General features: G+C 42.0%; 1 protein-coding gene across 5 annotated transcripts in view; it reads right to left on the reverse strand.

Annotated features, from left to right (window-relative positions):
- Positions 1-2,577: 2,577 nt before the first annotated feature.
- The window catches only part of LOC115145011 (epidermal growth factor receptor substrate 15-like), a 30,883-nt gene continuing 8,440 nt past the window's right edge, over positions 2,578-25,020 (reverse strand). The window contains exons 6-25 of one of the 5 annotated variants that reach the window (XM_029686214.2): positions 24,515-24,574; positions 24,150-24,275; positions 23,832-23,891; positions 23,137-23,349; positions 22,900-23,045; positions 22,458-22,620; positions 21,605-21,687; positions 19,371-19,443; positions 17,299-17,460; positions 16,904-17,101; positions 15,069-15,392; positions 14,818-14,943; positions 13,560-13,698; positions 10,570-10,614; positions 10,013-10,443; positions 9,693-9,762; positions 9,511-9,581; positions 9,150-9,297; positions 8,094-8,281; positions 2,578-5,254 (exon numbers count right to left, since the gene is read on the reverse strand). In XM_029686214.2, the coding sequence (XP_029542074.2) occupies positions 5,108-5,254; positions 8,094-8,281; positions 9,150-9,297; positions 9,511-9,581; positions 9,693-9,762; positions 10,013-10,443; positions 10,570-10,614; positions 13,560-13,698; positions 14,818-14,943; positions 15,069-15,392; positions 16,904-17,101; positions 17,299-17,460; positions 19,371-19,443; positions 21,605-21,687; positions 22,458-22,620; positions 22,900-23,045; positions 23,137-23,349; positions 23,832-23,891; positions 24,150-24,275; positions 24,515-24,574 (2,973 nt within the window). In that variant the 3' untranslated portion in view covers positions 2,578-5,107. Of the gene's footprint in view, positions 5,255-8,093; positions 8,282-9,149; positions 9,298-9,510; positions 9,582-9,692; positions 9,763-10,012; positions 10,444-10,569; positions 10,615-13,559; positions 13,699-14,817; positions 14,944-15,068; positions 15,393-16,903; positions 17,102-17,298; positions 17,461-19,370; positions 19,444-21,604; positions 21,688-22,457; positions 22,621-22,899; positions 23,046-23,136; positions 23,350-23,831; positions 23,892-24,149; positions 24,276-24,514; positions 24,578-25,020 lie in introns of all 5 variants that reach the window. The other 4 variants (XM_029686216.2, XM_029686215.2, XM_029686213.2 and 1 more) reach the window with 4 other exon arrangements.

Consider the following 25,020-nt stretch of genomic DNA (forward strand, 5'->3'; position numbering starts at 1 on the left):
GCTGTCAGAGCAGCTCACAGATCACTGCACATAGCCCATCTGTAAACAGCCCATCCATCTACCTCATCCCCATGCTGTATTTATTTATCTTGCTCCTTTGCACCCCAGTATCTCTACTTGCACATTCATCTTCTGCACATTCTACCATTCCAGTGTTTAATTTCTATATTGTAATTACTTTGCCACCATGTCCTATTTAATGCCTTACCTCCCTTATCTTACCTCATTTGCACTCACTGTATATAGATTTCCTTTTCTACTGTATGTTTATTTATTCCATGTGTAGCTCTGTTGTTGTATGTGTCGAACTGCTATGCTTTATCTTGGCCAGGTCGCAGTTGTAAATGATAACTTGTTCTCAACTAGCCTACCTGGTTAAATAAAGGTGAAAAAATAAAAAAAATCAATTCAGTACGTAAATCAGACTCAATTAAATATGTTACATTTCTTACGGTATGTATATTACTTTGTGGATGTCTATCATCCATTTCGTATATGTTAGAAATGAGAAAAATGTACAATAAGTTACAATTCAGAAAATGCATATGTTAACATTTTGCAAAACGTATAACATATTCCAATTTGTTGTGGCTAATGTTAGCTTGGTGGCTAATGCTGACATTAGCTGCGCTATGGGTTAGGGTTAAGTTTAGGAGTTAGGTAAAAGGGTTAGGGTTAGCAAAAAGTGTTAAAGTTCGGGGAAGAGTTGGCTAACATGCTAAATAGTTGCAAAGTAGCAAGTCGTTGAAAAGTTGCAAATTCGCTCAAATGCTAGTTGTCCGTGATGAGTTTCAAACACTCAGCGTTTGGGTTGTTAGACATTTGCTTTATACACCCACCCATCAACCTCGACCGACCAACCACCCACCTTTCGTTTTTGCAAAGAGTAACCATACCAAACATACATACATACATACAGTGGGGCAAAAAAGTATTTAGTCAGCCACCAATTGTGCAAGTTTCCCACTTAAAAAGATGAGGCCTGTAATTTTCATCATAGGTACACTTCAACTATGACAGACAAAATCAGAAAAAAAATCCAGAAAATCACATTGTAGAATTTTTTTGCAAATTATGGTGGAAAATAAGTATTTGGTCACCTACAAACAAGGAACATTTCTGACTCTCACAGACCTGTAACTTCTTCTTTAAGAGGCTCCTCTGTTACCTTTACCACAGACGCCTTATCCAGAGCGACTTACCTGTATTAATGGCACCTGTTTGAACTTGTTATCAGTATAATTGACATCTGTCTACAACCTCAAACAGTCACACTCCAAACTCCACTATGGCCAAGACCAAAGAGCTGTCAAAGGACACCAGAAACAAAATTGTAGACCTGCACCAGGCTGGAAAGACAATCTGCAATAGGTAAGCAGCTTGGTTTGAAGAAATCACCTGTGGGAGCAATTATTAGGAAATTGAAGACATACAAGACCACTGATAATCTCCCTCGATCTGGGGCTCCACGCAGGATCTCACCCCGTGGGGTCAAAATTAATCACAAGAACGGTGAGCAAAAATCCCAGAAACACACAGGGGGACCTAGTGACCTGCAGAGAGCTGGGACCAAAGTAACAAAGCTTACCATCAGTAACACACTACGCCGCCAGGGACTCAAATCCTGCAGTGCCAGATGTGTCCCCCTGCTTAAGCCAGTACATGTCCAGGCCCGTCTGAAGTTTGCTAGAGAGCATTTGGATGATCCAGAAGAAGATTGGGAGAATGTCATATGGTCAGATGTAACCAAAATATAACTTTTTGGTAAAAACCCAACTCGTCGTGTTTGGAGGACAAAGAATGACGAGTTGCATCCAAAGAACACCATACCTACTGTGAAGCATGGGGGTGGAAACATCATGCTTTGGGGCTGTTTTTCTGAAGGGACCAGGACGACAGATCCGTGTAAAGGAAAGAATGAATGGTATCGTGAGATTTTGAGTGAAAACCTCCTTCCATCAGCAAGGGCATTGAAGATGAAACATGGCTGGGTCTTTCAGCATGACAATGATCCCAAACACACCGCCCGGGCAAGAAGGAGTGGCTTCGTAAGAAGCATTTCAAGGTCCTGGAGTGGCCTAGCCAGTCTCCAGATCTCAACCCCATAGAAAATCTTTGGAGCGAGTTGAGAGTCCGTGTTGCACAGCAACAGCCCCAAAACATCACTGATCTAGAGGAGATCTGCATGGAGGAATGGGCCAAAATAACAGCAACAGTGTGTGAAAACCTCGTGAAGACTTACAGAAAACGTTTGACCTCTGTCATTGCCAACAAAGGGTATATAACAAAGTATTGAGAAACTTTTATTATTGACCAAATACTTATTTTCCACCATAATTTGCAAATAAATTCATTAAAATCCTACAATGTGATTTTTTGTCTGTCATAGTTGAAGTGTACCTATGATGAAAATGACAGGCCTCATCTTTTTAAGTGGGAGAACTTGCACAAATGGTGGCTGACTAAATACTTTTTTGCCCCACTGTATGTTTAGAGTATCACAGACTTAAGTTTACCATCTAGTTTATGAGACCAAGCTAGATTGACACCCATCCCCACACAAAACAAAGTCCAGTGTTGTTCGAAGGGTTTATATTTATTATTCTGTTTTCAATTAAATGTTTCACTTAGTATATTCTGACCATTACTGACATGTTAAAAAAATGATAAGTCAAAAAAGCCTACAATAAACCCGTTTTTAAAAACCTATAGGTAGATGGCTTAGAACAACAAGTGTTTTTTTTTATTTCAAAATAAAAGAAGTCTATACAAATGACATGATGATCAATAGTATCCGATAGCCTTTAAATACCAGATGGTACAAAAGGAACACAGCTGTCTCTGGAGAATTTACAACGCCATTGTATTTACAAACAGAAACATTTGTTGAATGAACAACACCTAGGGGGTCCTAACTGACCACGGTGCTCATTTACAGAATGGTCTCTACTGATGAACCTAAAAACCTGGATGAAAAGGGTCCATGAGTTGTACATTGGTAAGAAAACAAAATATCCCAAATAACTTGAGCCACGCCATTCCCTTGTCAACGGGGTACTTTCACATTACACCCCTCTTGATTAGTGACAATTATTCTCATTTAATCTGGAAACAAAAAAAACAATGGTATGCTTTAAAATGCCTTACAGTTACATTTACCCCCCCCCCCCACTCTAATTCTGTCTCTCCTCACCAACACAAAAAGGCTTTTTAAGTAAAACCCTCAAGTGACTGAAGTTCACAGACAGAAGAACAGCCTTTGTACAAAAAAAAAACCTTTTTTGAAAAACAAGATGGTTCAGAATACTAACACCCACTTTCTTTATAACTGAACCCCCTGCTGATGGCTGTATTCAACTGAAGCTAGGTATTATAAATGTTGAGCCTATATACAGTGGAGAATTTGCCATATTGGGTCAGGAGTTTTTCCTGAGCAGGAAAATTGGGCATAGTTATAAACTATAACCTATTGGTTATAACAAGGGTACATAACTCCCTGAATCAGAAGACATGGCTAAACGACTGTATCCCTAAATAGGTGAGACAGGGTGTCACGTGTTGTGGATTTTGGTGACAGAATCAGACCATTTACAGAAGACAGCTATTCTAATAGGGATAATTTGCATTTGTATTTATTAGGGATGCCCATTAGCTGTTGCCAAGGCAGCAGCTACTCTTCTTGTGCGTATTACACTCAGCCTGTATCCGGTTTCTAGTTAACAATTATAATAATTATATATTTTTCCACTTAAAATACATTTAAAAACATCTTCCTGTACAACCAACTTACTTTCTCATTTGTTCAAATGTCACTTCATGAACCACAATAATTGTTTGTGGTCAATAGTTTTGACTTGACTATTGGTGGGTAGTGTTGGGTGGGGGTAGATTACATTTCACGCTAAGAAAAAGCGTCCTACATGCAGAGGTCTGGATATAACTGAACATAAAAGTTGTTTTACTGGTTTACTTATTTTTTGCAAATGTACAACCCTTAGTACAGCTATAATAAACCTTTCAGAATGAAGAGACTATTAGGAAGACGACACTGAGGACAATGGAGTGAGTGACCAGGGAGTTACATGGTTTACAAGATCATTATTACTTTCCAAACAGATAATGAGCATGTGAGTCTTATTCACTGCCTGGTGTTTGGCATATAAAGATACATTTAAGGACACGTTGATGAGAGGAAGAGTTGAGAGAAAGGTGAACAACCTATAGTAAGTAGGGTGATCAGAAATATATGCACAAATTCAATTCAAAGTTAAGTGTAGTCAAAGTAGTCGGGACAACCACCCGTGTGTATCTGAAGCGGGATCTCCTCTTTTCCCTTCCAACCCTCTGCACCGTTTGACTACTCTCTACATAAAATGGCTACTCTCGTAAGGACATACGTCAGGTCATCTCTAAGATGTGTTTTTACACAAGCACTAGCAAAACCTCAGCTCAGACATTAAATCCAATTCACTATTTTTTTTTACATGTCTGGTATACAGCCAAATGAATCAAATATGGATTACAATTTGACATTGGTTTACACACAGATTAATTAGAGGAACATGACTCTTATTATCTTGTTAGAGTTAATCATATTATAAAGTTCATAATTTCAAAAAGAAAAAAACAAGTGGGAAGACAGGAAAAAGGCATGTTGCCACTCTTACATTCAATCTCAGGGAGAAATGGTTACCATAAGTGCTCAATACTATCTGGTGGTCTCGGTATGAGCAGGCTTCTAGACAAGAGCATTGCTAACAGGAGTTGGTTATTAACAATTAGGTCTGTATACATATACTTTACAATCTCCATGTCTATTTACTGTATCAGGAGAGATATTGAAGCCTAACAGAGAACATCACAGTTCCTATACCCACCACCTGGACAAACACCATTGAAGACACACTGAAAGACACACTGAAAAGGCCATAGATGAGTGAAACAAAATGAGAGGGTAGGAGAAAATGAAAAGGGGTTAATGGGTGGGAGGAAGAGCCAATACTCAACATCTCTTCATTGGGTCTGAGTAGGCCATTTAGTTCAGTTCTCCCACCCCTCCCTCCTTCCTTTGGTTAGTGCTGGGTCACACAGGGCAACCGGGAGTCTTTCAGGAAAACTCTGACTGGCTCAGGGCAATGGCCAGCTCCAGATCCTCTTGCTCCTGTTGTGCCTGTCTGGCCAAGCGCTCCTTCTCCTCCCGCTCACTCTCCCTCTTCGCCCACTCAATCATGTCCTCCTCAGTATGGTACTGCTGCTTCACACCACATAGAAACAAACACACACACATCAGAACACCTTAAAAAGCTGTATATTCTACATCCCTCCCTGATGGTGCCACTGCACTCAACTTTCCCCATCTTGACACCCATTTTTAAAAAAGGGACACAGTAAGTTGTGAACTGTCCTGTATTAAGCTATTTCGCAGCAGCATACTGATCCCCTTGACATCTTATTGTTTATGGTAAGCTGCACCATTATCAGCATTTCAATAGAGCTTCTTGTATGTTCCAAAAGCAAACGGTTGCAATTTCCTCTTATAATGTTTAACATGAAAATACATGTATTAGCTCCAGATCAGTGATAGGGGGGCAGTTGAGTGGCTGAAACCCCTGTATGGCTGTAAAGCATGTCTGCATGTGACAGCCTTCACAGGTGAATTTCACACAGCAACAGACACATCATGCACATTTTAGACAGTGGGATGATAAAATATGGTATATTTAAGCAATAAGGATCAGGGGGGTTTATGGCCAATATACAACGGCTAAAGGCTGTTCTTACCCTCGACGCAAAGTCCCTGGATACAGCCCTTAGCAGTGGTATACCGGCCACATGCCACAAACCTTGAACTGCCATTATAAACTGGTTACCAATGTAATTAGGGCAGTAAAAATACATGTTAAGTCATAGCTGTGGTATACGGTCAGATATACCACAGGTGCCAGCCAATCAACATTCAGTGCTCAAACCACCCAGTTTATAAGTGTTTAGTTCACACACACACACACGCCTGGTTCTGTAGTGTTCCATATATACCGGTGACCACAAATGAATACAGTATAGTAATGCAATATACTGACGATTGGCTCGGAGATTGCCAATCTGTATTTCTTAGCACTAAAGTTAATGTCAATGAAATCAAAGAGAGAGAGAGATATGTGGTTGGTACTGAGAGAGAAAGCAGGTACTGATTCACATTGTTCATAATGAGGTGTGGGACTTCAACAGTTTGTGACCCATTAAAATCACTCACGACGTACAGTCTGACAGCACAGCAGGAGTGAATATTAATGGATTTACAACCTGGACCAAATATACTGCAGAAGACGTAAACGTCTCAGAAAAAGTATACCAACTTATGAACAACATACTTGTGGGAATAGATCTGTGAATTGGATGGTAAAGTCCCTGTAGGATGTTCCAGCTTTGTCTAAATGTAGTTATTCACATGGGATATAAATGGTTGGTGATGGATGTAACATGATAGAGGAAAAATGGCAAAGTAACTTCAAAGTATATCAAAATACTGTAAATCTAACCAACATCCAGAAATGCTTATACGAGACCAGTAAAACTCGGTTTTTGAATTCGGACCAAATCGATTTTTTACACCTCAAGCCTTAATTCAATCGGGGATTTGAATACGCCAGAATTTATGCATCATAACAGAATGTAAAAAAATGTGCAAACAGTAGCTATCTGTACTAAATCAACCTGGTGGATATGGATACACATGGAGCCCAGAGATGGAGATCGTACCCTTCATAAGATGTTTTATTGAGCTCATTTGACTGAGGAAGAGATGAGAGTAAAGACCCAGAGAGAGCAGAAATCTTTCTTCCACAGTGCAGATTGGTGGCGGGAGTGGTGATAACAGGATGAATGGTGGGAAGCAGAAGGAGGAGTGATTCCAGTCAGAGTGAGATGGTGGAGGCAGTGAGGGGGCTCTGTAGAGGATCACCGGGAGCTCGCAAATCAGACACAAGGACAGCGTGTGCAGGGCATGGTGCAGGTCATGCAGAGTGGAGGCAGTCAGAGGGAGCAGGAGGAATAGGAGCTCAGTCAAGCCATTTATCGTTTCTGTGGGTGTGCTAAATACATTCAATCACAAGAGCCAAAGCAAGCAGCCTAGCCTTTCCATCCACAGCCAACCAGGGGCTCCTGAGGGCTATGCATCAGGAAGAAGAAGATTTGGTGTGTGCCTGAAGTCTAGAATATGTTTATTAATATATAGACACCTATGGCTACACTATTAAAGGAGTAAAGTTATTTGAGGGAACATCAATTACAAGTCTGAACTTCAACTTAGAAATAAACAAAAATGTAATTAAAGATAAGCAATAAGGTCCAAGGAGGTGTGGTGTATTGGCCATAAACTACAAACCCTGAGGTATTATTGCTATTATAAACTGGTTACCAATGTAATTAGAGCACTACAATTAAATGTTTTGTCATACCCAAGGCATACAGTCTGATACACCACAGGTGTCAGCCAATTAGCTTTCAGGGCTAGATCCACCCAGTTTTCTATAATTATATTTTTAAACTGGATGGTTCTAGCCCTGAATGCTGATTGGCTGACAGCCATGGTATATCAGACTATATACCACGGGTATGACAAATAATGTATTTTTCCTGCTCTACCTTATGGGTTTGTAGTATATGGCCAATATACCACAGCTAAGGGTTGTGTCCAGGCACTCTGATGCGTTGTGCATAAGAACAGCCCTTAGCCATGGTGTATATAGGCCTTATACCACACCCCTTCGTGCCTTAATGCTTTAATAAACTTCACAAAGAAACATAACATTGACAAAGTAATATGCAATACATAAGGAAGAAGGAATATATAAAACATTATATATCTCAATAGAAAAACAAAGGAATGCTTTTAAAATAATGAAATGTATAAAATACAACTATATTTCCTTAAGGACTTATAAATGCTCCTTAGGTAGGTTGGTAGTTTGAGAGTTTAGCTATGGACGGAGGGGAGGCTGAGACTGCCGTTTGGTGGTTGGCTTGTGAGCGAGGAAACAGGGGAGGGCAACCTAGACGGTGTCATGAGGAGAGGGGGCTGGGGAGGTTCTCACTTTGTCAAAGCTGGCAAATCGGTCTGGGTCCCGTGCGGGCTGGCGGGGTGAGGATGGGGCAAACGGGTCTTGGGCAGCATCCTTGGCAGGTTGGGAGAAAGGGGGGTCTCCTGGGCCCTGGGGCAGAAATGGCCCCCTTCTGTGGAACGAGTCCGACGTCTCGGACCTGGAGATGTCGGCTCTCTTACCTGCATTCAAAAACACACCAGAGTTTCTGTTAGGAAAATGTGGTGCCAGACAACGTGACGGGGAAAATGTGGTGCCAGACAACGTGACGGGGAAGATGTGGTGCCAGACAACGTGACGGGGAAGATGTGGCGCCAGACAACGTGACGGGGAAGATTTGAATTTACCGGCCATTTGAAACATTTACCGGACCCATATGCATAACTCGTTGGGGTGTCTAACCATGGTGCTCAGAATGACAGAAATCACATTTTGATTATGGTAATGCATCTTAACAGAACATGAATCTCATGTAATGATACAGCCAATAAAACAATCGAATCATTTTCCAAAATGCAATTCGTAGGAAAACACCATTCTAAAACAGAGCACCTAATAGATATTCCACATGTGACAGATGAAAATCTTAAGAGGGGGAATCTAAAAGATACAACTAGGATAACTTGTTAATATGACTAGGATTGTGCCTTTCAGGACAACAAAAGAAATGTGCTATGAAATGGAGAGAAATGGCAAAGCGGTGGGTACAATAGGGAAATAAATCTGTCAATTAAAATTACACATGTGTATACAGGAAGAAATAAAATCATATATATTTTTTCTCCCGGTCATTTTGGCTGACAACAGTTTAACTTATCGGCTTTTCATTTATTTATGTTTTGGCCAAAACCCACAGAAACCCTGCCCAGGCACTCAGGTCAAGTAATGTCCTAGCAAAAGTGCAACAATGACTAGAAAATCCCACAAGGTACCAAATCTCCATGTTTTCAATACCAATGCCATTCTGTTACTTGCAAATGGCAGAAGAAAAGCACGGACAAACAGTCTAGAAACAGCATGAAAGAAAATGTGCTTTCCAGAAGGACTGACCTGGGGGTGGTGGGGGAGGTCTGGTGGGCGTTCCTGTCTTGGGGGGCAAGGCTGGGGGAACATCAAGGCTGCTAGGCTGGCTGTCCTCCTTGAACAGGTTCTTGTTGTTGGAGGAGTTGGATGAGGCGAAGAGGTCGGCACCGTTTGACTTGAAAACAACCAGAGATCCAGAAGAGCATGACTGACATCATTCCCTGGTGTTCATATTTACATCAACACCACCTCATCACCCCCATTATTCATGCGGTTTAGCGGGAATGTCCCTAACGATCACTAATAGCTAGTGATCCTTAGTTTTCCTCACATCTCAGCCATGATGGTACCCACCAAGGACAACTTGAGAACCCAATCATGACTTTACCTTGGCCAAGGCACTGAAGTCTGCAAATCCCACTCCAAATGATTCGATGCCAAACACAGCAGCAAATGGATCTGAAGCACACACATGTAAATATTGTTCAACAACGCACAGTTTAGCCAGACAGAGTACTACCATTTGCACTACCACCCACTCCCAAGAGGGAGGCTCCATCCTCGTCTTACCTGGGTCAGAGCCAGTATTTCCAGCAGTGCCTCCAGGCGCAAAAGGGTCATTGGTTGCTGCAATGAGATCCTTTTGGGAAACACATACAATGTCAGTTATAAACTAAAACCCGACAGACAGCGCACACCTAGCTAGAATAATTAAGGACAGAAGTGCACAGTCATTCTTCATTACCATGCACAGACTGAATCTATCTGGGAGCATAATTAACACAATGTGCTGGTGCAGGAGGAGGGTTTTTTGGTGGGGTAAATTGGGTAGCTGCCTGAGTGAATATCCCTGAGGCATATGGACAGTTCAGCACGGTGGCACCACTCACAGTGGGGAGCTCAGAGCCTGGCTGGGAGCAGCTGAAGGGATCCGGGCCTGTAGTACACTGGGAGCCAAACGGGTCTGCCTCTGCCAGGGAGTCCATTTTGGATCCAAACGGATCCGCATCCACGTTGTTGACCTTGGCGCTGAAGGGGTCCCTGGCTGCCTTGTTGTTGGCTTTGGAGCTGAAGGGGTCCAGCCTTGCAGCCTCGTTAAGAGGAGCTGGAAACAGGTCAGGCTCCACTAGGCTGGCGCTGCCACTGAAGGGGTCCAGCCCTGCAGCCTCGTTAAGAGGAGCTGGAAACAGGTCAGGCTCCACTAGGCTGGCGCTGCCACTGAAGGGGTCAGCAGAAGGGAAGGGGGAGGCCGAAGACTGCTTGAAGAAGGAGTCAGCAGAAAAGGGATCTGTACCCTTGAATGGGTCCCCTCCAAATGGATCTGTTGAAGAACAGCTACGTTACAGGTTCACATTCAAAATACAGGCTAATATAAAAATATTTCTGATTTGGTGGCTCCAATGTATAGCTGCATTGTTTGAGCTCATACTGAGTGAACAACACTCACCAGAAACATCTGCCTTTCCAAACAGATCATCTTTAAATGGATCCTCTGCACAGACAGACAACAGAATCAGCTGGGACTCATTTTTATTACATACATACGGAAAGTATTCAGACCCTTTGACTTATTCAGCATTTCGTTAAGTTAAAGCCTTATGTCTAAAATGAATAAAATAGCCCCCCCCCCCCATTAATCAACACACAATACGCCAAAGACAAAGCAAAAAAGGCCTGACATGGATGGATCATACACCTTAGCCAAATACATTTAAACTCAGTTTTCACAATTCCTGACATTTAATCCTAGGGAATTTTTACTGTCTTAGGTCAGTTAGGATCACCACTTTATTTTAAGAATGTGAAACGGCAGAATAATAGTAGAGAGAATAATTAATTTCAGCTTTTATTTCTTTCATCACATTCCCAGAAGTTTACATATACTCAATTAGTATTTGGTAGTATTGCCTTTAAATTGTTTAACTTGGATCAAACGATTCAGGTAGCCTTCCACAAGCTTCCCACAACAAATTGGTGAATTTTGGCCCATTCCTCCTGACAGAGCTGGTGTAGCTGAGTTAGGTTTGTAGGCCTCCTTGCTCACACACGCTTTTTCAGTTCTGCCCACACATTTTCTATAGGATTGAGGTCATGGCTTTGTGATGGCCACTCCAATACCTTGACTTTGTTGTCCTTAGGACTCGTTTTACTGTGGATATTGATACTTTTATACCCGTTTCCTCCAGCATCTTCACAAGGTCCTTTGCTGTTGTTCTGGGATTGATGTGCACTTTTTGCACCAAAGTACGTTCATCTCGAGGAGACAGAATGAGTCTCCTTCCTGAGCGGTATGACGGCTGCATGGTCCCACGGTGTTTATACTTGCGTTCTATTGTTTGTACAGATGAACGTGGTATCTTCAGGTGTTTGGAAATTGCTCCCAAGGATGAACCAGACTTGTGGAGGTCTACAATTTTTTTTCTGAGGTCTTGGCTGATTTCTTTTGATTTTCCCATGTCAAGCAAAGAGGCACTGAGTTTGAAGGTAGGCCTTGAAATACATCCGAAGGGACACATCCAATTGAAACAAATGATGTCAATTAGCTTATCAGAAATGTCTAAAGCCATGACAATTTTCTGGAATTTTCCAAGCTGTTTAAAGGCACAGTCAACTTAGTGTATGTAAACTTCTGACCCACTGGAATTGTGATACAGTGAATTATAAGTGAAATAATCTGTCTGTAAACAATTGTTGGAAAAATGTCCTGTGTCATGCACAAGGTAGATGTCCTAGCCGACTCGCCAAAACTATAGTTTGTTAACAAGAAATTTGTGGAGTGGTTGAAAAACAAGTTAATGACTCCAACCTAAGTAAGTAAACTTCCGAGTTCAACTAATATGTATATATGTCCACACACACACACTCACACGGGTTTTTCTTTATTTTTACTTTGTAGAATAATAATAATAATAATAGGTTAGACAACAAAACTAAAGAAGAACACCTATAGAATCTTGTAACCAAAAAAGTGTAATAAAATCAAAATATATTTTATATTTGAGATTCTTCAAAGTAGCCACCCTTTGAACTGAAAATCACATTTATAGCTCGGCATATCTGTTTTTAGGGAGTTTCTCCCATTCTTCTCTGCAGATCCTCTCAAGCTCTGTCAGGTTGGATGCGGAGCGTCGCTGCACAGCTTTTTTCAGGACTCTCCAGAGATGTTCGATCGGGTTCGAGTCCAGGCTCTGGCTGGGCCACTCAAGGACATTCAGAGACATGTCCCGAAACCACTCCTGCATTGTCTTGGTTGTGTGCTTAGGGTTGTTGTCCTGTTGGAAGGTAAACCTTCTCCCCAGTCTGAGGTCCTGAGCACTCTGAAGGAAGTTTTAATCAAGGTTCTCTGGTACTTTGCTCTGTTCATCTTCCCTCGATCCTGACAAGTCTCCCAGTCCCTGCCACTGAAAAATATCCCCACAGCATGATGCTGCCACCACCACCATGCTTCACCGTAGGGACGGTGCCAGGTTTCCTCCAGACGTGACGCTTGGAAAACAGGCCAAATAGTTCAATCTTGGTTTCATCAGACCAGAGATTCTTGTTTCTCATGGTCTGAGAGTCCTTTAGGTGCCTTTTGGCAAACTCCAAGTGGGCTGTCATGTGTCTTCTACTGAGGAGAGGCTTCTGTCTGGCCACTACCATAAAGGCCTGGCTAGTGGAATGCTGCAGAGATGGTTGTCCTTCTGGAAGGTTCTCCCATCTCCACAGAGGAACTTTAGAGCTCTGTCAGAGTGACCATTGGGTTCTTGGTCACCTCCCTGATGAAAGCCCTTCACCGCCGATTGCTCAGTTTGGCCAGCTCCAGGAAAAATCTTGGTCATTCCAAACTTCTTCCATTTAAGAATGATGTTCTTGGAACCTTCAATGCTGCAGACATTTTGTGGTATCCTTCCCCAGATCTGTGCCTCAACACAATCCTGTCATGGAGCTCTACGGAGAATTCCTTCGACCTCATGGCTTGGTTTTTGCTCTGACATGCACTGTCAACTGTGGGACCTTATATTAGGCATGCGTGTGCCTGTCCAAATCATGTCCAATCAATTGAATTTACCACAAGTGGACTACAATCACATTGTAGAAACATCAAGGATGATCAATGGAAACAGGATGCACCAGAGCTCAATTTCAAATCTCATAGCGAAGGGTCTGAATGCTTATGTCAATAAGGTATTTCTGGTTATTATTTTTAATAAATAAGCAAACATTTCTAAAAACCTGTCTTTTTCATTATGAGGTATTGTGTGTAGATTGATGAGGGAAACATTTGATTTATTCTAAAATTGTTTAAGGATGTAACGTAACAAAATGTGGAAATTGTCAAGGGGTCTGAATACTTTCCAAATGCACTGAACATTCATACATACAGTAGGTTTGTCAAGTTTGAAATTGCTCCTGTTAGTACAATAAAACTATCTGAGACGTGGAGGGGTAACTCACGGTCAGTGAAGGGGTCTGACTGGAAGAAGTCCAAATCAGGGACTGGATGGGAAGTGGTCTGTGGAGGCAGCACAGGCAGGGTAGCATGGGGAGGCTCAGTTGACTCTGGTCTCAGTTCTGGCTCTGGAGAGTCCACCTGCTAAGGAAATACAGCACAGTCCAGCAGAACCTGGGTTCAAATAATATTTAGAGTATTTCAATTATTTTCTATTACATTGGAATTAAGTATTTGGGGAGATATACAGTACCAGTCAAAAGTTGACACCTACTCATTCAGGTTAAAATTATATTTTTACTATTTTGTACATTGTAGAATAATAGCGAAGACAGTAACCAAAAAAGTGTGAAACAAATCAATATATATTTTGATGACAGCTTGGCACACTTGTCATTCTCTCAACCAGCTTCATGAGGTAGTCACGTGGAATGTACCTCAATTAACAGGTGTGCCTTGTTAAAAGTTATTTTGTGGAATGTCTTTCCTTCTTAATGCATTTGAGCCAATCAGTTGTGTTGTGACAAGGTAGGGTTGGTATACAAAAGATCACTTGGAATGCTTTTCCAACAGGCTCTCTGGAGAGACCTGAAAATAGCTGTGCAGCAATGCTCCCCATCCAACATGACAGAGCTTGAAAGGATCAGGTGTGCCAAGCTTGTAGCGTCATACCCAAGAAGACTTGAGGCTGTAATTGCGGTCAAAGGTGCTGCAACAAAGTACTGAGTAAAGGGTCTGAGTACTTATGTAAATGTGATATTCAAGTACATTTATTATAAATTAGCAAACATCCCTAAAATCCTGTTTTTGCTTTCCCATTATGGGGTATTGTGTGTCGATTGATGAGGGAAAAAAACAATTCAAATCAATTTTAGAATAAGGCTGTAACCTAAAACTTTTGAAAATGTCAAGGGGTATAAATACTTTACGAAAGCAAAGTATTTCCTCTTTAAAGACAAGTAGTTGAATGTTTAAATTGTTTTTGTAAATGCATTTGGAAAATATTTACAAAATAATAAAATACTCCCATGCATTTGAACTAGGTCAGTTTGGTATTTTAAATAATGCCAATACTATCAAAGAGTAGGCAATTTATAGGATTTTTTTTTTTAAACTTCTCATAGAAGTAGCTGAATAGGGCCACATTATTTAAAAAGACTCATTCATAGAAAATATTGAAATAAATGACCTGAACCCAGATCTGGATTCCAGGGGGGAATCCCATGGCTAAAGATGAAGCGGCCATATTGGACCAGATTGTACCTTGGGAGTGCTCGCTTTAAACGACGACTCCTCATCTTCTTTTTCTAGATCTTTGACCTCTGCTTCAACTTCAGCAGTAGGACTGCTGTGCTCCTGAAGGGGGAAAGCAATGGGACTAATGTGCTCCTGAGAAAAGAGAAGGAAAAAAGGCAACTTCAGACACCATGATGGCATAACAACACGCACAAGTAGCACTCAGACTTATGAACAAATAATAAATGACCCAGATATTTCATAGTACAATATATTGCCTTCACAAGGTTGTCCTGTGGTACTGGCCAGACAGTGGAAGATAAGCTGTTATAGAGGTCTTCGAAGGCATCAGACTTGGGCTCTGGTTCCTCTGGGGTCTTAGGCCGATCCTCCTCATCTACTTCTTCCATTGGTTCAGCAGGCTCCATCTGTGGCTGGCTGGCTGGAGGCTCTACTCTCAGCTCCTCAGGCTGGTCTTCCTGATGCTGCTCCTTCGCTGAGCCATTCACCAGCACTGGATCCTCCTCTAAGGAATTCTTACAGCTGAGCTGGGCCGTGACCATCCGCTCCTCAATCTGTAGATCACTTTGCTTCTGGTGCACCTGCCCTCCATACAAACAGAGGTACAGAGAGCACAGGGATAAGGGAGAGAGAGAGCGCAGAGTGATGGATATAGATACACACAGTACCAGTCAAACGTTGACACCTACTCATGCAATGGGTTTTCTTTTCTTTTGACTATTGTCTACATTGTATAATAATAGTGAAGACATCAAAACTATGAAATAACACACATAGAATCATGTAGTAAACAAAAAAAGTTCATATCAAAATATATTTTACATTTCAGATTCTTCAAAGTAGCCACACTTTCCCTTGTCATTCTCTCAACCAGATTCATGAGGTAGTCACCTGGAATGCATTTCAATTAACAGGTGTGCCTTGTTAAAAGTTCATTTGTGGAATTTCTTTCCTTCCTAATGCATTTGAGCCAATCAGTTGTGGTGAGAAGGAAGGGGTGGTATACAGAAGATTGCTCTATTTGGTAAAAGACCAAGTCCATATTATGGTAAGAACAGGTCAAATAAGCAAAGAGAAACAATCGTCCACCATTACTTTAAGACATCAGCCAATGTGGGAAAATGTCAAGTGCAGTCGCAAAAACCATCAAGCGCTATGATGAAACTGGCTCTCATGAGGACCGCCACAGGAAAGGAAGACCCACGCAGCCCAAACTATTTGTGACTCTACAGGTTGCATGTCCTAATATGATAACGGTGGCTAAATGCCAGAGGTGATAAGTCATTAAGAGGAGTTACTATAAGTATGACGTAAGGAGGACAAATGTATAAGTAGTTTGTACCAAGATTGGAAGGCAGTTGTATTCATGATGCAGCTCTGCTTTTATTATGAAGTATTAAAAAGTATATTTGAACTCACATGCTCCGGTATTTATGAAATATGATTGACCAAATATTTCCACGACAACCTCAACCCAATTGAGATAGTTTGGGATGAGTTGGATCACAGAGTGAAGGAAAAGAAGCCAACAATTGCTAAGCATATATGTGGGAACTCCTTCATGACTCTTGGAAAAGCATTCCAGGTAAAACTGGTTGAGAAAATGGTTGAGAATCTCAAATATATTTTGATTTGTTAAAAACTTTTTTGGTGACTACATGATTCCATAGTTCTGATGTCTTCACTATTATTCTACAATGTAGAAAGTAGTAAAAAACGTTTGACTGGTACTGATAGAGATACACACACAAGTTGGAGAGAACAAAACATGATTGATGACAGATTGCTTGGTAAGGATGACATGTAATTTATAAAACCTAAGCATTCACTCACCAATAAATCACCAATACTACCGTTATTTTTATGTTATTTTTATTTTCAAATGTCTTTTTACTACTGTTTAATTTCTTTACTTACCCACACACACCTTTTTTCCCCGCACTATTGGTTAGAGCCCTATACCGGTTATATTCGGCGCACGTGACAAACTTTGATTTGATACATTCTTTCTCGTCAATCATATTTTGTTCTCTCCATTTACAATCTTTGCCACCACCGTAATAGTAATGGTGGTGAGTCATAGTAGACTCACCTGAGATACCTGAGAGAAGGAGTCCTTGACCGATTCCTGCAAGGGGGTGAACTGCTCCCGCGCTGCCTGCACCTTCTCTTCCAGCTGCTGGCCCTCCTCCTGCAGTCGCAGCAGCTCCTCTCTGGCCTGCACCAGCTGCTCCTCGTACTCCTCTATCCTCTGCTCCTGCGCCGTGTGTTCCGCCTCTAGTGACAAGATCTAACACACACACACCCAACAAACACAGAAAGTGAAGCAAGATGTGAGAAAATAGGTCAAACAAAATGGTGGACAATCTGACTGTGACTAGATGTACATTTGACCATCATATGTAGTTGCTATTGACTAGATCCTCTCTGAAGGTGATCCAGGTGCTGTGGGAGATGGTGGTTGGTTGATAGGTTCTGTAGTCTCACCAGCTGGTTCTCATGGCTGCACTGCTGGCAGATGTGACGAAGCTGCTCCTCCAGAGTGGTCTTCTGCTGGTCCAGCTCCTCCAGAGTATCCTGGACCTCCTGGCGCTGAGACTGCAGCCGCTGCAGCTCGCCGCTTTCCTTCTGCACCTGATTCTGCAGGTCCTGAGGAGGGCAGGGATAAGTCACAGCATCCAGAGAAAGAGGTGAGAAAAGGAGCTTCCCCACAGTACCATTACACATTGACTTAGTGTTTATGCCTACATGATGATGTTTAGAGGAAGTGTGTGTAGGAAGGTGTGGTATAAACTGTAATCAGCCACTACTCAGCACAGGCTCAGAGGGACGAACGTCTTCATCCGTTCCTTCAGAGGAGCAACTCTAAGCTCTGTCTGTTTAAAGCAGCCAGGCAGTCACAGCCCAAAATAGAAGCCATTTATCAGACCAACTCAGCGGCGAGGCACTCCTGTCCTCATTCAAGTGCGAGTGCTACAACTACCAAAGATTAAAAAGCAAACAGTTTATTGATCCCTATTTGCTTAGAATACTTCATATTCAGCAATTACATTACTGATTTACTGCAGGGAGAATTACTCCCGATCACTGTGCAAATGTTAAATAGTTAGATTACTACTCATTGGCCTTCATTTTTACTGCATAATCCAAACTCAGTTGCTCATATACCTATTGAAAAACAGACTAATTTTCCCATTATTGATATATTGATAATGGCTAATTGGCAGTGACTGGGCATCGCTGAGGGGAACCCTGGGGTAAGGAAACAGTGCTGTCGGTCTAATGACAGCCTTTCACGCCATTGGCGTACAATACCAGAGGAAGAGCAGCCAATCACAAATACAAAGCAGAAAATAACTCATGTTCAACGCAGGGTAATATTGCCATATTCCTATATAGTTTCAATCACTAGGGTTCAAGTGCGGCCGAGAAGTGGCAATATAAAAGGTGTACAAGTGTTAAATGTTAAATTTAGTCCTCCCAGAGAGAGTGGGTCAATAGTGAACAGGACCTGAGAGGATGGGATAATTAAACCTGACAGAGAAGATTATAAAGACAAGATTATAGTCACACACTGGCATCGGGCTTACAGCTGATAGCCCTCTACTATGGCATTGGCTTATTCAAGAACACTTGACATTTTCCTAAAAATGCATTAAATAACATATGTACAGAGCCAGATTACAGGGTATTAAAGTATAATTTAATATACAGTGAGCTCAAAGTTTAGGGACAGTGACATTTCTTGAAATGATACAATGACTATGGAGGTTAAAGTGAAGACTGTCAGCTTCAATTTGAGAGCATTGTCATCCATAGCGGGTGAATTATTTAGAAATTACAGCACTTTTTATTCATTGGGGCAAATTTCACTTTGTCATTTCGCAGATGCAATTATCCAGAGTGATTTACAGGAGCAATTAGGGTTAAGTGCCTTGCTCAAGGGCACATGGACAGATTTTTCACTTATTAAGTATAATTAAGTAGTCAAAAGGTTCAGCATTTGGTCTGATATTCCTAGCACGCAATAATGACATCAAGCTTGTGATTCCACAAACTTGTTGGATGCATTTGCTGTTTCAGATTATTTTGTGCCATATATAAATGAATGGTAAATAATGTACGTACGTCCTCCAAATAGGTTATATTAATAAATCAGTTCATATGCTTGATATTAAAAGAGGTAACTGTCAAAATGTATCACTGAAGCAAGAACTAAACAGCTTGAGGCTACAGTTCAGTTCGCGCAATCGAGATCGTCAACATCAAAATATCATCATGGTGCACTATAGAGGCGGCTCTGACTCAGACAGGGAGGGTATGTTTGGTTTCTCTGCTGCTCAGCCATAGCTTCATAGCCTAACAGACTCAAGGGGCTACCTCTAACAAATCCAACAAGAGCAGCTGAACAGTAGACTGATTTGACATGAGAAAATGTATTTATAAAACCAGTAGAAAATCGAAATGTACAGAGAGTCATCAAGTGGATGAAATGTAGTGAAACAATAAGGGCAGTGAGAAAGCTCAGGGGAGGCATGCAGGCAGCACATTCACTGTACCTGGACTTCACTGGTCCTTTCTCTGATGCTCTTCTCCTGCTCTTTAATTTCCTGTTCCACATTGCTCTTCTCCCTGGAAGACCAGCACAGCAGACATGAGTATTTAATCACCGTGGAGACCGAGGGCACCCCCAGCCAGGCTACCACCCCACCACCACATTCTTGCCCAGCCGACAGCTCCACTCCCTGCACCACCATCCTGATCCTACTGTAGCAGACCACACCGACTGACCAACCAACGCCTGCAACAACTGCCTTGAGGGGGTCTGTGCGTGTGTGTCGTGTGTTCTGGCAGATGAGAGGCGAGAGAGGGGTAGGACTGTGTGTGGCTGCCTGGAGGAAGTGTCAGTGATTCAGCAAAGAGAAGGGAGGGATGAAGCTCTATACCTCCCATTGTTCATTTCCCTGCCTGTTCATCCTCCCATCCACCCCTCCCAACCCTTTCGTGGTCAGATGACAAGGTAGAGGAGAGGAAGCAGAAGACGGGGATAAGTGGAAACATTTGCACAGTAGGCGGGGCCTCGGTTATCAGCTCTCCTACCAAGTCCAAATCTTTCTCCTGGATCTTTATCAAATGACAATAACAAAGCCATTCATTTAGCAAAGTAGAACATAAATATGCCAAAAGGCTGGCCAATAGAATGAATAGTGAATGTAAAAAATAATTCATTTAAACTGAATGAAAAAATGCAAATTATCTTTTTCCATTCATATTTCCACAGTTCATATTATCAAATATAATGAATAATGTTATTTTGATCAACATGGACGAATGAACCTGTCCTCCTTTCGTTTCAACCAACAGCCACGCATGTAGAGAGAGAGTAGAACCAGCGCAGGGAGAAGCTGAAGTGAGGTAGGAGACGTGCGAGTCAGGAGTACCGACTTCACTGACTGTATAATTTAGATGCCCTGGCTGGCAAGTATCCAGAAATGACAGCTGTTGACATTACATGGTCCTAGGAGCAGCTCTCCCAATTTAACAGCCCAAAATTACAGAATTCTGGTTTCAGACAGCAAGTCAAAAGACCACCTCACCCTCCTGCTCTAAGCTGAAGAATACATTGCTTCATCCACAGCCCCTCCAAAAGGTAAGCGCAGGTTTACAGCAGCACCTTGTCATGGACACTTACAGCAATCCCCCAAAAACACACCTTTGTAGCTTCCCGTACATTATCCTCAATCTGATGCCTAAAGCCTAATAATAAAGTTCAAAACTTACACCTGCTATCCAGACACTGATGAAGACTACTACTTTCAGACATCTTTTCTCACTCTTTACTAACCAGAAAAGGGAAGTTATACAACAACAAATTCATTTCCCCTGTGATGTAGCTGTTATGACTGTAGTGGGGCAGATATGTGATGTGTAAGCAAGTGATAAAATATGGTCTGTACTTCCTCAATTCAAAACAGAGGGGGAAAGCCACCATTGTAAATAAGAACTTGTTCTAAACTGACTTGCCTAGTTAAAAAGGGCCAGAGCGAGCCAGCCAGACAGAGCGAGTGAGCCAGAGAGCGAGTGAGCCAGAGAGCGAACGAACAAGGCATAGCGAACCGGGCGAGCCAGAGAGCGAACCGAACGAGCCAGAGAGCGAACCGAACGAGCCAGAGAGCGAACCGAACGAGCCAGAGAGCGTACCTCTGGAGACCCTGCTAAAAGGCTCCTTCCCTCCTCTCCTCTCCTTCCTTATTCAGCCTCCCAGCTCCCTCCATGTGCTCTGGCATCAAACAGCAAGACACACTTCAACGGGAACACGTGTGTGTGTCTTTAAACAAGATTCCACCGACACCATTACAACTGTACTGTGTATATTCCCTGAAATGGTCCAATGTGGTGAGACAAAGCGAGCTCTACTTTCGAGAGGGGTAGTTATATGCTCCAACACGCTACCAAACTAATCCCAAACAAAAAGCCGGAACTAACCCATCTCTCAAATACACTTGGTACATGGACGAATACAACTTAGTGCGCTACAGAGAGACCATTTGACTCTAATATGAGTCCAAATATTTTGCTGTGAAACCTCAAATTTGATTTAGGAGCACCAGTGGGCCTAGAAAAAAAAAATGTAGGATTCCAGCTTTATTACCTCAAATATATTTCATTGTGCTTCAACATTTCTGTGTGTACACCTACATTTCTCACCTTAGGCGCACATGTGGACAGAGCCCTGGTCAACATAGAGCCCTGGTCAACATAGAGCCCTGCAACTCTGATGATTGACACTCACCTTTGTAGGTCAACAATCTCATTGCTGAGTGAGTCCAGTTCCTTGATGGCAGAAAAGTCTGCTGCCAGATTTGCTGCGTTGCTCTGGTGGGGAGAAATCATTCAAAGCAAACGATTTGTTTACATTCACACGCGTCACTGACCATACTGTACATACACTACAACATATACACAACGTCTAAACATTAAATCGACGGAACGGCAAACACAATGTTGAATAACGTAAATATGAGCCTCCAACTAATTTAAGGTCGCCATAAAATCAAACCCATTTTACTGAATATGAAAGAACCCCAAAATGACCCATACAAGATGGGAGATTTTTAAGAAATGCATTAACACTGAAGGCACATCTACATGCAAACACAAATGGATAAGGAGGGCACTAAAAATGACTAATTAAACTAGGAGAAAAACAAAAGGGTAGGTAGGGAATATTAGTAGGTGGGTACATGGGTGGGTGACAATGCCAGGAGCTAAGGGGGAGACACAGTGAAGCTAACACTCAGGAGAGTCCCCAGCTAGAGGGAGAGCCCACCTTGTGTACAATGCATGACTCATGAGGAAGAAAGCAAAGAGACAGCATACACAGACTGGGTCAGAGAGACACACAGCAGCAAGCTAGAAAACAAAAAGCCACACACCACAGGAGAAGGGAAGGAAACGTTTAGTAAAACGTCAGGAAATAGACATTTTCAAATTTGCATCACCATCAAGTAGCCTATTCAGCAAAACACACAACTCCTAGTCCTTTTATAGAGAAATACACACGATTCAAACAAGATATTCACAGTTTGTGATTATTGGATGTCTAAGAGGGCATGAAATGGTACAGGATGATAGAAAGGTGTTACCTGCTTGGTTGCTAGGCTCAGTCTGTCAGAGGGAGGGATCATTTCAGGAGAGAGGTTCTGGGGTGGGTCCACACCGGTGGTCAGTTTCTGGTTAATTAGATGCAGCGCTAGTGCAAACTGTTCCCTGGTAAGCTTCCCCATGTCCCCAATGTCACAGAGCTCCCTGTGGAACACAGATTACCACATCACACAACAGAAAGATCCATTTACCCTTCCGGCAATGGGCAGAATATTGACTAAAACTACGGGCCGGTTTCATAGACCCACATTAAGCCTAGTCCTACTAAATGGAAAAAAAGTTAACTTTTTTTAGTCCAAGAATTGGCTTACTCTGCATCCAGAAAGCAGCCCTGTACGACCAATGTCCTTGTTTCATTAGTACATTCAAGTGCAGAGAGCCAGGCACCCCATGTTATCTAAGAGATTGTTCACTGAATCATACCAGATGTGTGCTAGTGTGGCAGAGGGCAAGCCAGTCTTTAAGAAGATATCTCTGACTTCAGGCCCAGACACCAGCCCATCCATGTCAAGATCGGTCTTTGCAAACACCTCGTCATACTTGGATTTGTCTGGAGGAGATACAGCCCACTGAAAAGAGACACAGGGGACAGGATGGCTATATAGATATGGATTAGGTCTTGCCGCCCCACTTTCATGCCGGGATGAATACTATACTCACTGTGACTGGGGTCGCGGCTGGTTTGGAGGGCAGGGTTTTAGACCCTGAAAGGGAGGAGCGGCTCTCTTTGATGGAGGGGGGCGAGGGTATAAGGGGCATCACTGGGGGTACAGAGACAGGGGGCTTTTTCCTCTTGGAGGGGGGAACTAGAGGAGCAGGTAGAGACATGGGCACGGGCTCCCCCTCCAGAGCTCTGTAGACAAGGTACATGGCCTAATAAAGGAGAACAGACACACATCTATAAATCTGCCTATCATGTCATTTCAATATAAGATCGGGGAAGTCCAATATTTACAAACAACTTATTTTATTCGACAAGCACACACTAAACCTACAGCAGAGTCCACATTTCCTCCTTGCACATAATAAAGATTTGACAGCAAGCATCTGGCCATTACATAAGTGCATGTGTTCATTAAAATGTGAGAACTTCAAATATAGCACAACCCTGATTCAAAAAGTGCTCCATTTTGAGATACATGATCCTTGATAGAAAGCAAGGATGCCTTGAAGCCAAGCGTACATTAGTGCAAACAAATATCGATGAAATATAAATAAAAGCTGGAGAAGGCTATCCGGAAAATGGGCTCAAGGGCAGAGTAAAAAATAAATAATAATTTGGCTGTTAGTGACAGGCTACATTTCTTCTGCATAAATGTCCTCATCTCCACTTTAATGATAAATCTATTCCTTACCACAGCAAATTCATCTCGGTCAAGCATACCATCTCTGTCTAGGTCACTCAGTTCCCATACCTGCAACATTTAGGGAATTCAGTCCATTCGGCAAGTCAAAAAAATAAAAATAATATGTATCTAGTCTGTAAAATAGACCAGTCGTAGACTTAAAGCAGATCAATGTTATGTCACAAATTACAACACAGTCAAGCCTTTAAATAGCAGTGGCTATGTTTAAAAACACAAGACCCCCCTCCAGTGGGAAATTGGGCATTTACTCTGACGGCCATCAAAAATAATTATTTATGAACCCTGTAGATATGCTATGCTGCTTACCCTTCCCAGTACGTCCACTGGAAGTTTGGAGTTCAGCAACACTGGTTTGACCTTCTCCCCAGAGAGCATGCCACTAACGGGGGAGAGGCTGTCAAAGACTGCATCAAATTTCAGCTTCTCTTCCATCTGGAAAGATAGACATAGGTGCATGATTGAAGCAATTTCTACTTCAGATCAAATTAAATCAGGTGGATTTTGCAAAGTTGAGAACTCCCTTACATGGCTTTGAAAAATGGATTTGAATGAAGTAAACATTCAAATAAATGTGTCATCCATTGATGCGCTTTGCTTCTGCTTTCGTTATAAAGAGATCAGGACAAAATGACCAGGCTACATTTAAAGAAATAGTAATAAGTTCCCCTCACCTTGACCACCCAAGGGCTGTCAATGGACACTCCCCCAAGTAGAAGTGGGCTGCTTGTGTCCTGCTGAGGAGAAAAGTTGCATCATCAACAAAGGTTCCCTTTTCAGCTCAAAGCACATAAACGTATAAAATTAGCTTCTAAACCAAACATTTGTTTAAGGGGGAAGACAGGATTTTTTATATTTATATATGTGTATTTAAAAAAACAATAATAAAGTGTAAAAAAAATCAGGCAATGTTTACATGATCCCCTTTCAAAACAGTCTGATTTTTACAACATTCTTGCCTCATTATATAAGCCTTTTATACATCCCATGCACATGCTGCCACCGGTGATGAGTGGGAGTAGGGTTGTGCCAATGTGGGTGGGTGTCTATTTTGATAAATCACTTGAATGATTTTTTTAATATATATATATTACACACACAAACTTCATTAGGAATGTGTTTAGGCAGGTCTTAAAGAAACATTAAGACTACGAACATTTATTTTCAAAATAATAGAATA

The sequence above is a fragment of the Oncorhynchus nerka genome, linkage group LG17 (genome assembly GCF_034236695.1).
Source record: "Oncorhynchus nerka isolate Pitt River linkage group LG17, Oner_Uvic_2.0, whole genome shotgun sequence".
Lineage (NCBI taxonomy): Eukaryota > Metazoa > Chordata > Actinopteri > Salmoniformes > Salmonidae > Oncorhynchus > Oncorhynchus nerka.